The sequence below is a fragment of the Pteropus vampyrus genome, unplaced genomic scaffold, assembly GCF_000151845.1.
Source record: "Pteropus vampyrus isolate Shadow unplaced genomic scaffold, Pvam_2.0 Scaffold172, whole genome shotgun sequence".
Lineage (NCBI taxonomy): Eukaryota > Metazoa > Chordata > Mammalia > Chiroptera > Pteropodidae > Pteropus > Pteropus vampyrus.
Genome location: NW_011888953.1, coordinates 1,484,490 through 1,497,947, shown reverse-complemented (window position 1 = coordinate 1,497,947; position 13,458 = coordinate 1,484,490). Strand labels below are relative to the sequence as shown.

Below are 13,458 nucleotides of genomic sequence, written 5' to 3'. Positions count from 1 at the left end.
TAGTTTCCTGTTTCTAGTGCTGATTTGTTTTTAATGCTGACATGATCCTACAGGTTATTACTCAAAAGTAGCATAGGCAACAGAAGTTGTTATAGTGGTGATTAAGAGAAGACTGAGAAATGGACCAATTGCTTGTGTTCTTTTTATATTGCCTAACAAATGTATGTTTTTATTTCTGAATCCCTAATATTCATGAGGAAATATTATAAACAATAGAATGATGCTATAGTAATATATCCATATAGTAGTGCCTTACTAAGTCAATGTGATTCTAGATAGTTAATGCTCTGTAATTGAAATCTGGAATGTCCTCTGTTTCTGTTACTCCGTTGTTACTGTGCCATTTGAGAAAAATTGGAGAACCAGATAAATTCGTTCATTCATGAAATAACGTTTAAGGAATAAGTGCCTGCCCATCATTTAAAAGAATCGAGTTATTTACTTACCCTGTGAAGAAATGCAATATGTTAAAATACAACGTATAGGTCACATGGTTTTTCTAGGAAATTACACTGTGTGAAGGCCCACAAAGTCTTACTTTATGGTTAAAAAAAAAAATAGTGAAGCAGTTATAATTGCACAGTAGAGTTTTACAATTTTCTTCTTTTTTCTTCTTTTTTTTAATTTTCACTTCTGATTTTCAGATATAGAGGAGATAGAAGTGAATGTGTATAAAAAACTGTTTCCACCACAAAAGAAGTCAAACTTTAATTCAAAAAAAAACAAAAGGGTAAAGCAAATAGGCTTTTCCAAGACTTAACCATAAAGGGAAATGACTAGAGAATTCCTTTACTCACATGACTTTCAAATCCTGGTCTCACCCTACATCAGCCTTTCAAAAGATTCGTGGTGAAGGTGTCTAACGTGAATACAGCAGGACAAAGGCCAAAGCTTAGTCTAACCGTTCCTACAGGGCAGAGAAGCTGCCGGGAGGAGGAGCAAGGTCTCGGCGTCTATCCAGACAGCGGTCCCACGGTTACTAACTCTCCATGTGGTACCGACCCGCCACCTCTCTAACGTCTGCGCCGGGAGAGGTTGCTGTCTGATCTTCTTTTCTTTTGCCTGGGGCTACCCTACAGAGCGCAGCCCACAGCCTGGGCACTGCCAACCAACTCCATTTATGGTGACAGGATGAATTCTTCGTTGTTTCCCCGCCCAAGCCTCGTACCCACCCAACCATCCACCCACCGCGTCCGTTACGCGCACCCTACTTCTGACCCGGGGCCAGGCGCGCGCACTCCATACTTCTCCCTACTTCTCCTTTTGGAGCCGCGCGTACGTGCGTACACACCCCTCAGCTACTCTAAGCTACTTCTAAAGCAGTTGACCTCCCTTCCCAGCACCCAGATGTTGCGACCTGCCTGTAGAAGGTGAGGGAAATAGCCTACTAGCAGCTGGAGGCAGTGAAGAAGAGACGCGGATTTCAGAGCTGGCCCTCTGGATGCGGAGTTCAGAGGGGCTATGAAGGTGCCAGGGAGAGCGGGATTTCCCAGGCTCCCCGCCCTCGGCGGTCCCTCAGCACCAGTAGCCTGCAGCGCCGGGACCTGTCTCGGCGACCCTCGCCCTAGCTGAGCGGCAGAAGCCGCGGAGAGCGTCCCCCGGCGGTGCGGTGGGACCCGCACAGCCCCGAGCCCCGCCCTCCCGCCGGCCGCCTTCCCCGCCTCGCTACCTCGAGGCGCAGAGGACGCACCCCGCCCCTTCCCGTCTGGCCAATGGGCGCCCGGGCCGCGCACTGCGTGTGCCCGCCTCCGCCAGGGAAACTTGAAGCAGAAGAAAAGTTTGTACAGAAGCTGGAAGAGCAAGAGCGGAGCTTGAAACCTCGCAGCCCAAGAGGAAGAAAATGAATAGTGCCAGGTCAGAGCTTTTGGCCCAGTGGACCTCAAACCGCCCCCAGGGATCCAGAAGCGGCCTCAGCGGCAGCCACCAACCCCAATAGCCGCTCACGCTGCTCTGGACTGCGGAGGAGAGCGGCCCGAGTGGGTGACTGAGGCTGTGTCACCTGAGCGCGCGGCCGCACACCTGAGGGCTGTCCGCCCGCGGATGGGACTTGCGGACCCCGCAGAACTTAGATCATCTTTGAAGAAACGGACAAATAGAGCGAAAGAAACCTAAGAGCAGGCTTCCCTGATCCATGCCGCTGCCCTTCTGGTTCCCCAAGTTTTTGAAAGCTGGCCACTCTGACTGCCGTTCCAGAAAATTGACAGCCACCGAGACCCGGCTCTAAGGAGGCAAAGGCTTGGCAAGCTCCACATCGCGCGTGGCGAGGCTGAGGACAGGTTGGAGGCGTGTCCAGGACACTTGAGGCTTGACACTGGGGCTTTACACGGCTCCCACCGCCGCGGCCACCACAGGTGAGATAGGGTTGGGGGCACTGGACAGAGAGCAGTGGGAGGGCGCTCCACGAGCAGAGCCTGGGAGGAGAGAGCGCGCTCTCCAAGTTGTCTTTCATAACCTGTTTTTAATGAGAATTTTATTGACTCAGAATCTGCGGGAATGCGAGCGAGCCACTTTTCCCTTGAGATAGGTCTTGTTCATCTTGGCAGTGGAGAGAAGTTGGGTTGGAGGCAGGAAGAGAGAATGGCAACTTATTAATGCTCATAGAGTGGTGCTACAGGCAGGGTGTGTCAGGAACCTGGAGATTTCGGTAGCCTTCAGTGGCCGCAGGAGGCAAGTAGCTACACTCCGCAAGGTAGGATTGAATTGCCCCCTTGTCTCATGAGCATATTGTTTCTTGAGAGCGGGTATGACACCTTGCGAGTGATAATTTACCCTGACCGCGCTTCTGTCTCTCTCCTACCATCCCCAGACCCAGCCTCGCAGTTCAAGGCTGTGTATCGCGGCCATCATCATGACCACCCCTGGGACCAACACGTCCGCCTCTTTGATCCCAAACAGCCCGGTGACCATCCCGGCGGTGATGTTCATTTTCGGGGTGGTGGGCAACTTGGTGGCCATCGTGGTGCTATGCAAATCGCGCAAGGAGCAGAAGGAGACGACCTTTTACACGCTGGTGTGTGGGCTGGCCGTCACTGACCTACTGGGCACGTTGCTGGTGAGCCCAGTGACCATTGCCACGTACATGAAGGGCCAGTGGCCCGGGGGCCAGCCGCTGTGCGAGTACAGCACCTTCATCCTGCTCTTCTTCGGCTTGTCGGGCCTCAGCATCATCTGTGCCATGAGTATCGAGCGCTACCTGGCCATCAACCACGCCTACTTCTACAGCCACTACGTGGACAAGCGGCTGGCCGGCCTCACGCTCTTCGCGGTCTACGCGTCCAACGTGCTCTTCTGCGCGCTGCCCAACGTGGGCCTCGGCAGCTCGCGGCTGCAGTACCCGGACACCTGGTGCTTCATCGACTGGACCACCAACGTGACGGCGCACGCAGCCTTCTCCTACATGTACGCGGGCTTCAGCTCCTTCCTCATTCTCGCCACCGTGCTCTGCAACGTGCTGGTGTGCGGCGCGCTGCTCCGCATGCACCGCCAGTTCATGCGCCGCACCTCGCTGGGCACCGAGCAGCACCACGCGGTCGCCGCCGCAGTCCTGGCCTCGGCCTCTTGCAGGGCCAACCCGGCCACCGCCTCCCCAGCCCTGCCGCGCCTCAGCGACTTTCGCCGCCGCCGGAGCTTCCGCCGCATCGCAGGTGCCGAGATCCAGATGGTCATCTTACTCATCGCCACTTCCCTGGTAGTGCTCATCTGCTCCATCCCGCTCGTGGTGAGTGGCGGGGACAGGGGCCCCACTCGGCCCTTTCTCCCGCATCCACCTCCCCCTCCGCCTCCTGCTCCCTTTTCTTCCCCTCATTCCTTGGCAATGGGCACGTGTCCTCCAGGTCCCAGCTGGGAACGCCACCCTCGGCTTCTCAGAGCAGGCCCAACCTCCTTTCAGGCCACATCCCTAACGAAATGTAGCAGGTGCTTTTCCCCCACATCCCCGAGTTTCTTTCCCCGAAAGCCCTGGTTTCCTTTCTCTCCCGGGACAGCCCCTACCCCTTGCTGCCTGACATTGGCCTTGAGCCTTCCGAGAAACCCCGCCTCTCTGTCAGATGTGGAGGGGAAACCTCTGTAAGTGTGACTTAGCCCCATCCTCCACACTGTAAACAGCAGAATCCGAAACGTCAGGGTGGTTATCTCTTTGGTGTACACCATTCCTTCGAGCAGTGAAGTTTGGGGTGTTTTGATTTATGTAGGATTTGGGGGTTATGGTTATGTAAAATTTTAGAGCTAGAAGACATAGTAAGTGCTTTTTAATCTTCACTTTACATAATGAGTGACTCGCATAAAATAATCTAGCAGAACTACACAGTCGAGCGAGAGTCCCTGCTCGTCACCATGCTGCGCCTGGGAGAACATCTCAGTGCACGTGTGGGTTGTTTCTGCACAAGGAATGGCCCAGACTCAGGTTCCTTCATTCTCTGTAGAGGCCAGAAAAGTGAGATTTCACGGGGGCCCGGGGGGGGGGGCGCTATTAAAGGCAGGCTAATGTACATGGGGTATTGAATTTGAATTCTCAACAACGGCGAAAAGTTCATTGCCGTTCTAAAGAAATAGCGCTTTAGAGATGGTCATTTTATTTATTGTCGGTCCAAAGCCTGCAGCTCTTGATGAACCTCAGATCTCTCTGACTGCAAACCCTGCTCTTGTATTACCCCTTATCTCCCTTCTAGAACGCTTCTAATTTTGGCCTTTGTACAGTGTGTATGTGCTTTTGGATTTTGGTACACTTCATTTTTAGAACATCACCTTCTTTAAAATTGTCTTTGAATTAACTTTTTAAATGTTACACGCAGAATGGTCGAAAGCCTACCTAGTTCTCCTCTACTTTGCCTGTCATTAAAATTTTATGCACCAGAAACCAATGGGCAACTACACATAATACTTTCTCTAGAGTTTCTCTTAACAGCAACTAGTTCTGAGTTTTTTCATCCTCAAAATACTGCATTCCTGGACAGAATGCAGAAGAGATGATTTCTCTTTCTTATGCTGATTAATGGGCTATTATTCCTGTCTTTCCCTTATTAATAATGTCCAGGGATATTTAATATAAAAATATTATATATCTGATAAGAATGACTGTAAATGGAAGGAACTTAGAGGTGGCTGAGAGCCAGTGTACAGTAGCTTCTTGCCAATTTGTATAAACAGAAGTAAATATAATTGGCCAGAAGGACCTTTAAACCATTCCAGGACTATATGTAATTTGCAGAGTTAAGTCACACTTGAGCCACATAAATATATTTTACTGTGTGTAATGGCAACTCAGAATAAAGTGAGATTTTGGAAAAGACAACACAGCTTCTTCTGGGGCTCCCTTCTCTGGCCTTTGCCTTATGTTTTACAGAACCGCAAATGACAAAGTGAGAGGTTATTTACAGAATATACTCTTAAGGAACAGAGGAATTACAGCCAGAAGGTTAGCAACATGCATGTACTTTTTAAATGTGTTTTGGTAAGAAGTATGCATCTGAAGCTATTGACTAATGCAGATGAATTGTTTTCTTCCAGCATCTACAAAGGCACAAAATGCTTAATTCATCTTATTGACTGAAGCAGCAGACCTGGCCCTATAGGGCAGGGACATTTATCACAAAGCCTTTGAAATTATTGGAGAAGCTAGAGGCAAGAAATTATAGGAGCTATATTTGTGGTTGCAAATCAGCCACATTTTAACTAACAAATACTGTCCATTCTATATAAAGTCAGTAACGTGCAGTAGATAATAAGTATTTTTACTCTGAAAATTGAAACTGTCTCAGCTAAGAAGTAATCACATTGTAAGTAATAAAGAATCATACAAGTAGTAACAGCTTCAGTTTTTAGCCTTTAGTTTTGGCTACCAAAATCTCATTTCAGAATCAATTTAATTATAAGTTAATGATATGCAGTAAAAGTCATCGCACTACCCACCTACCCACAGTTTAGCAATTACTGAAAGAATTAAAAGGGAAACTTATCCACAACTATGGTCTTCCTTAGCTTCTTTTTACAACTTTATTTATTTATTTTTTTTATGTTTCTCATCTGGATATTATCATTTAAGCTTAAAGTTTCTGAACTCTGACATATAAAGCAGTCAGATTTGTCTTTAGTTCCAAGAAAATGAAACATCTCTTTCTTTAACTTTATCAAATCAAGTTGGTTGCTAATCTTATTTTAGGAAAATGAAACCCTTCGAAACATTTAAAAGCTTTGGAAAGGCTATAGAGTAAAATACAGTTTACTTGGAATTTCAGAAAGCTTGACAAAATATATAAGGAAAACAAGCAGTCACTGAAAAGCAGCCAAGTTTTTTGTCTTTTGGGCATCAGGGAAGAAAAAAACCGCAGTGGCTATGAGGGTACTTGATACTGAGTTTAGTATAGAAGTAATTTTTAATTTGTTCTCCAAAATATGTATGTTTCATAAATAGAGCTTAGAAATTTGAGAAAGGTTGGGAAATTAGTTGTGAATATAAAGAACTGTGCTGAACTTGCAAAATTTGCTAAAGCGAGAGATAATCAATGAACAGAGAAGGTGTGAATACAATCTACAAGGAACATTTTATGACAAAATTTAGTGGGAAGGTGGATCTTGTCATTTTGTCTATTTTTCTGTTTATAATCAATCTCTGGTTTTTTCTGTATACAGGGGAAGCTGAAGAAATGAAAGAGTCTACCCTTAAGATAAATAAAAGGGATTGCATTCTTTAGAAATAAATATGCAAGCAAGACAACCTCATAAGGTCTGCCATTAAACTCTGTAGCTAGATCAACTTCTGGTGCCTAAGTCTGCCATTACTAATGTTAAGATAAATATGATAATCAAATCTTTTGCCTTAGGGTTAAATAATTACACTATAGGATTTGGAAAGGCATTTTCCCTTATGCAAGAATGGCTGTGTTTACTGCTTACTTGTTTCTTTTATTTTCTTTCTTCTTCCTATGAAGTAAGAAGTATTTATCTCTGTTAGAGGTAGAATGGCCAATTTCATTAATCTTCTGCCTGGAACTTAGTTTTTAGGCAAATAGCTTCCTGTGGTTGCTTACCATAAACTAATTGTCTGTATAAAGCTTTGACCGGCATTTGATCAGCAAAGGTTTATTAGGGCAGATGAAAAGTGCATAAATAAATATTCTTTTGTTTACTGTAGGCAAACTGGAAGTTAGGTTTTAAAGCAACTGATGGGATTTCAGATGAGTAAAAATCACATTTATAGGTGTAAGAGTAATGCCATAAATTAGGGCACTGTTACAGCAGAACCCGAAGGATTTGATTATTTTTCAAATAAATTTAGCAAGTTAAAAAAAATGGCAATTCCTAAAAGTAGTTTTTAGTCATAACATAAAATTACAGACCTATTCGTAGTACCTTGAAGACTACAGGATAACATAAAAGTAAGGTATTTCCACATCAGGCATCTCATTAAAAAAAACCAGGAAGAAAATAGGGCTGGCCAATATTTTCACTCTTTCTGTGCCTCAATTTCCTCAACTGCAGATGAAGAATTTATGTTATTATGCAACTCATTGGGTGGCTATGGGTGAGTCCTAGTCTAATACTCTTTTAACCATAAAATCTTGGTTTTTTTGAACATCTGCTAACAAGATTTCTTTTCCCCAGAGTGGAAGTGATTCTTGTAGTCTCCTAGTAGAAGGTTGAAAGTTAGAGTTTTTAAAAATATACTTCAGAAATAAAATTTTGATGTAGAGACTGACCTGTAGAGATTAAGTAATTTGCCTGCAGTAACTGGCTAGTTGGTGACCCAGAGGGAAAGAGAACTGAATTCCAACCACCCGGTCAAGAACTCCACCATCCTCTACTTAAAGATTTTTTTGGTCACTAAAAAAATAAAGAAGAAAAAAGTGACAAAAAATTCTAGTAGCAGCTGTGTCAGTCAGGGACTTTTCACAAGGCAATGAGATAACTGAGCACACACAAATAGTTCCTTTTATTTGCTTGGAACAGAACAAGTAGCGTACGTACATAAATCCAGTTACAAGATCTCGTCATTTTTTGGAAAACATTTCTACCTTGACAGTCTATTACTGAAAATCAGTCTAAGCAAGACTTTAGCATTCTTTTTTCAATTAGACATTCTCTGCCAACAGGTTATTCTTACACAGGAAGTACATGTTTTTGATACCATGTCATTAACTGTACCCTAAGCTACCTCTAAGCTGTGGTTTTCAAATTATTAATATATTCCACAGTGGCCAAGCTTCTATATAATGGGTTACCAAAAAGTGATGACAGCCAACAAATATGTTAGGTGTTAGCCATTTTATTAAGTGCTTTTATAATTTGTACATAAATTATAAGGAGCAGAGGCAGAATCTGAATAGAGGTTAATTTGATTACAAAGCTTAGGCGTCTACTCCTACCTCTACAGCATATAGCCTGCCTCCTTTTAGCTTTGCTGTCATGACATCTTTTGTTGAATTTACGATATTTTCTCCAAGTTATGTTCCAATGCTCCTGCACCCTAGTCTCTAGTCATCCTCAAGAAATTGAGAATATTGTAATATATGCCAGTATTAACAATAAACCGCAAGCATAAACCTGCAGCTACTAAAAAAATAGACTAACTTTTAAAATTGCAAGAAATTATATATGTTATATGTATTTGGTGAAATTTTTTATGGTGTTTTCCTCCCCTGACTCAGAGGTTCTGTTTTATCAACAGCACACTCTTCCAAAACTGAAAACTGTCTGAACATGTTTATTGGGGTAACATATAGGGACTGTTGGACAAGAATTCCAGAAAATTGCTTTCACCTACCCACGTGACACTGAAGTGCTGCTGTGGATATTCCCATCTTAATCCTGGGTTTTCCCGTTTAGAAGGAGCAAATCCAGTAGCCTTTAAAGTGAGACAGATTGCTCTGTTTTTTCAAACATTATGAAGTACATAGAGCTTTTGTTCATTTTTGTCTTTTTTCCCCTCTGCTGCAAGTCAGATCCTATTGAAAACCCACTGCAAATGCAAACTCATTTGTCTTCTTTTCAAATAACCAATTTTTGATAATGTTTTGCCTGAATTTGGGATTTGGCTTTTCCTATTTATTTTTTTGCCCCTCTGTGAACTCCCTGTTACTGAAACGACATTAAGTGACCAGGCTCATTAAGTGACTTGTGTTCATTGTAAGCTTCCCCCCACCCTCAGCCCCCGTGGGACTCTGAAATAGGGCTTCCGTAGTTCTTGGCCCTTATCTGCCTAAAAGCAAGGCATAAATTTCCCTTCGTGAAGGTGGCATATACTTCCTCCCACCCACTCCTGGACCAGGATGGAAGCCAGTGACTCTTATCTTGGGAGACGGAGCCAGCACCAAGATGAGCCTGCATAAACCTTAATAAAAAAAACAACAAACTATCTTCCATTAGTTCCCCATATATTTCCTAGTTAATCCCCACAGTTGACCTCCACTGAAGCATAAATCCTCCCTTCTTTGTTAAGAAGGCTATATAAGCTCACGAATCTGCTTCTTTTAGTTACTTCGTTTTTGTGTGTGAACTCTTATGCGTGTAAAACATATTAATAAATGTGTATTCCTTTTCTCCTGTCTAAATAAATAAATAAATAAATAAATAATAAAATAGGCTTTCTTTCATTCCCTTCTACAGTAGTGAAAATTAATTACTGCTGTTGATGAACTGAGGCTCAGAGATGATTCTTCCCTTGCCTATCATCACTTTTGACTATGAAAGCTCACTATTAATGTTTTTACAACACTCAGACTTTTCTAAAAGGTCACAGAAATTTAACAATAAAACGCTATCCCTAATACATTCCTACAAATTTCATACCTTTGAACTGTTCAAAAATTTTCCTCCTTTCAGTACTAACCATGTTTTCTTTGAGATAGTGGTGAGAGAAACAACCAGCTAAAAATATTTAAATGCTAAAAGTATCAGAACTAGGACGCAGTTCCATAGTGTAGTGGTTAGCAAGTCTTCTTTACTTGCAGAAGGCCCTGAGTTCGCATCCCAGTGGAGCCACAGTCTGTGGTCTACCGCCATGCCACCCTGAACAAGCCCAATGTCTGATCTTGGAAGCTAAGCAGAGTTGAACCTTGTTAGTATTTGGATGGGAGACCTCTTAGGAAGACCAGGTGCTGTAGACATAAATAATAATAATAGTAAAATTTAAAAATAAATAAAAAATAAATTAAAATATCAAACTATCATAGAGAGGGCGTGGCAAAACACTCCTTAGGATGGTTGGTTCTGAGACCAAAACATCCCAAGTGGAGCAACACTGCCACCTAGAGGCTGCAAGTCTCAAATTTGCACAAACCCTTCCATAAGTTTTATTCTAGAGACTAGCACAGGCCAAGATAGCCTGATAATAAGTTTTAGTCCATCATTTCTTTAATCCTTAGAAACATAGTATGTAATTTGAGTAAAATATAAGCCTCATGTTTTTACCAAGAATTCCATAGCTGAGAAAGGTTAAATAGAACACAGCCAGCCCGGTAGAACAGAAAAAGCAACATGGAGGTCATCTAGGGGCCTGGGGCCCAGACCAGAGTGGGTCACCAACAGAGTGGGGACCTTGATAAATTCCTCAAACCTCTTCTCATCGGAGAAAAGGCCCGTAGACCTAAGGGAGATTAATCTCTCAGTGCCCAAGAACAACTTAGAAACTCAATAAAGATTATGGCAGGAAGAAACCTAGATGCTTTGTTTCACTAGGTTTTACAAAGATAGAAAAGCAGCCATGCTTGGTCTTGATACTATCATTTACCCAAGCATAGTTTTTAAAAGTATTTTAAAACAAACATCATCTGCTATTCATTCTAGTTCAATTTTTATTTAGCTGTCTTCCAGAGATCAAACTATTAATTTCATCTTGGTTTAAGCCATTTCATCATTTTATTCTATGAGATTTATGAGACCATAATCTCTCAACCAAGACATTTAGGACCAGATGTGCTTTAGAATTCAGAATTGCCTGAGTTTTAGAAAAGTAACTTAGTAATATACTGTATAACAATGTAATATCTCCATCAGCACTGGAATGGTACCTCTGGAGCAAAACATAGGAGTAGTCACACCAAGTGGAATCAGTGAAACTATACATAGCTTCATAATCTAGTCAGTTCAAGTCTTGCTGCCAAAATAACTTTAGGTCAGGTTTTGCAACCCAAAACAAGTGAATGACAACAAAACAACAGCAAGTGAACAACAATAACAATTTCTTGATTAAGGATTATGGATTTGTAGCTGATGAAAGTCTAAATTCCAGTTAAGGAATAAATACAGTTATACCTCATTGATCTAGCATCATCTAGGAATAAGTTTCATGTGAGTTGAGTTTTGCAGACTAATGAAATTTCTTTAAATATTTTAAAGTCACTCCTTTTATCCAAATTGTTATCTTTCCAAAATATCTGTACTCTTTCTTCGCGATTCATATACCGTGAAAATTAACTATTGTACTGTATGGAAAGGTAGTGATACCCTCAAGTCTTGTTAAAGTTAGATATTTGCCCCTAGTTAAATGGCTCCAGCTCTGCTTTTGTAAGTTCTTTCTCCTTTTTATGGTTTTTATGCATCCTCCTTGGCTGTGAGACTCACTTCTTCTCCCTGACCTAAAATAATTACTAAAGACAAGTAATAATTATTAAATAATTACAAAAAACATGGTAATTATCACAAAACCACTATTTTTATATGAATTACAGTTGAGATTTTTATGTAAAAGAGTGTAATTAGGAGTAAGATCTAGACTAATAATATTTTAAATAAGAATAAATTTTTTTCTATACATTTTTTATTGAGATAATTGACATATTACTTTCAGGTATACAACAGTGATTCTGTATTTGTCTATACTGTGAAATGATCACCACAATAAGTCTAGTTAACATCCATTTTCACACATAGTTACAAAAAATTTTTTTGATGAAAAAATCTACTCTTCAAGAGAAAATTTGAGAGTGTACATTTAACAAGCGCTAATGGATAAAATGATAAGTCTTCCTTAAGTTTACACACATTCATGGTCTCTTCATTGAATCGTTTGAAGTTCCCAGAAGTTGGCATATCATTTTTTTCTTTCACGACGTTGCACATGGAATTACCTCTACTTGAATTGTCATATCCTTCCTTCTAAATTTAGCAACTTTCACTCATCCATCAAAACTCAGTGCAAGCTTCCTCTCCCCCGGAAAGCACCTTCCCATGCCCTCCCATTCAAGTCTGGAGGTCTTACGTATCTCCCTCCCGTTTCATTTCGTATCGCCCCCAGCCATAGTTGATCTACCTTCTTGTCTTCTACACTATAGGTTACTCTCGGCCTTCAAGAAGTTTATGGTATTTAATGCAACTTTTTGTGCCCAGAATCTATCACAATGCCTAACACAATAAGCACAACACTCTTAAATAATTAAATGCATGCAAAAATGTGATTATAGTAAGGGCAAATTTTTTTTTAACTGCCAAAAATAAGACTTCAAAATAGCAAATAGGTTGTTAGGGTCTCTTTTTTCGTTTACTTCATTTAAGCCGTTCTTGGCCTGTGGTGGGCTGGCAGACATGCCTTTTGCCTTAAACAGCTCAAACTGCACTAGAATGAGTTGTCATCCCTATTGGTGTGTCCAGAATGCTCTTTGAGCACTAGGCCATTTACCAGCTTAAATGCTATACAAGCCCAAAGGAGGGACTGATTCTGAGTGGAGTTTCAGGATGGAGTCGCTGAGTAGCAGTTGTGAAGCAAAACTATAGTTCACAAGCGGTAGGGAGCCACTGAAAGTTTATAGCTAATTAGCATAATCAGATCTGCATTTTAGAAATAATCTTCTGGTAGCAGTTTGGAGGATGAGTTAGAAAGGAAAGGAACTGGACGTGGGAAAGCTAGTTTCACGGCTGATGAATTAATCCAGATGGGAAATGCAGTTAGAGGGAAACGACTAGAACCGGTTTCTGGAAGAAGAGTTGATAATACGAGATGATTATTATAACTGAGGAACAGACTCAGTGAGAAAATAAAAACCTCTCTGGTCATTTTGGATGATAGGAGTTTCCGATGTTGGTTTAAAAGTATCCTGTATGTTTTTTCTAGAATCTAAAATAAAGGAATCTCTGGCTTTGTTTTTGATGATTAGACAGTTAGTTGACTTACAAAATGAGTTTCATTTAAATACATAGAATGACAACTGGGATAAGGGAAATCAATGGCTATTGGAAAAAAAACGATACTTCATTAGAATTACAAAACCTTAAAAGTAGTCACAGAAATGGAGTTAACGAAATGCTTCTCAAGGGAATTTTGTGCATACATTACCCATACACACATTGCATTTTTGTATGCCATCTTTGATCTAGAAAAGACATTCATAAGATAGTTACAAAAGTATTTAAAGTTATACTAACTCAAAACATAAGTGAATTGTGCAATCAGTGGTTTTCCTGAGGCTTATGCTGCTCTATTTTTTTTTTTTTTTTGCACTTATTACCAGGAAAGAGTGCAGTTGCCAA

The 13,458-nt window shown here is 41.7% G+C and overlaps 1 protein-coding gene across 1 annotated transcript in view; it reads left to right on the top strand.

Annotated features, from left to right (window-relative positions):
* Positions 1-1,787: 1,787 nt before the first annotated feature.
* Positions 1,788-13,458, top strand: part of PTGER4 (prostaglandin E receptor 4) — a 15,832-nt gene continuing 4,161 nt past the window's right edge. The window contains exons 1-2 of the mRNA XM_011370687.2: positions 1,788-2,351; positions 2,807-3,718. Coding sequence (XP_011368989.1) covers positions 2,849-3,718 — 870 coding nt within the window. The 5' untranslated portion in view covers positions 1,788-2,351; positions 2,807-2,848. The remainder of the gene's footprint in view (positions 2,352-2,806; positions 3,719-13,458) is intronic.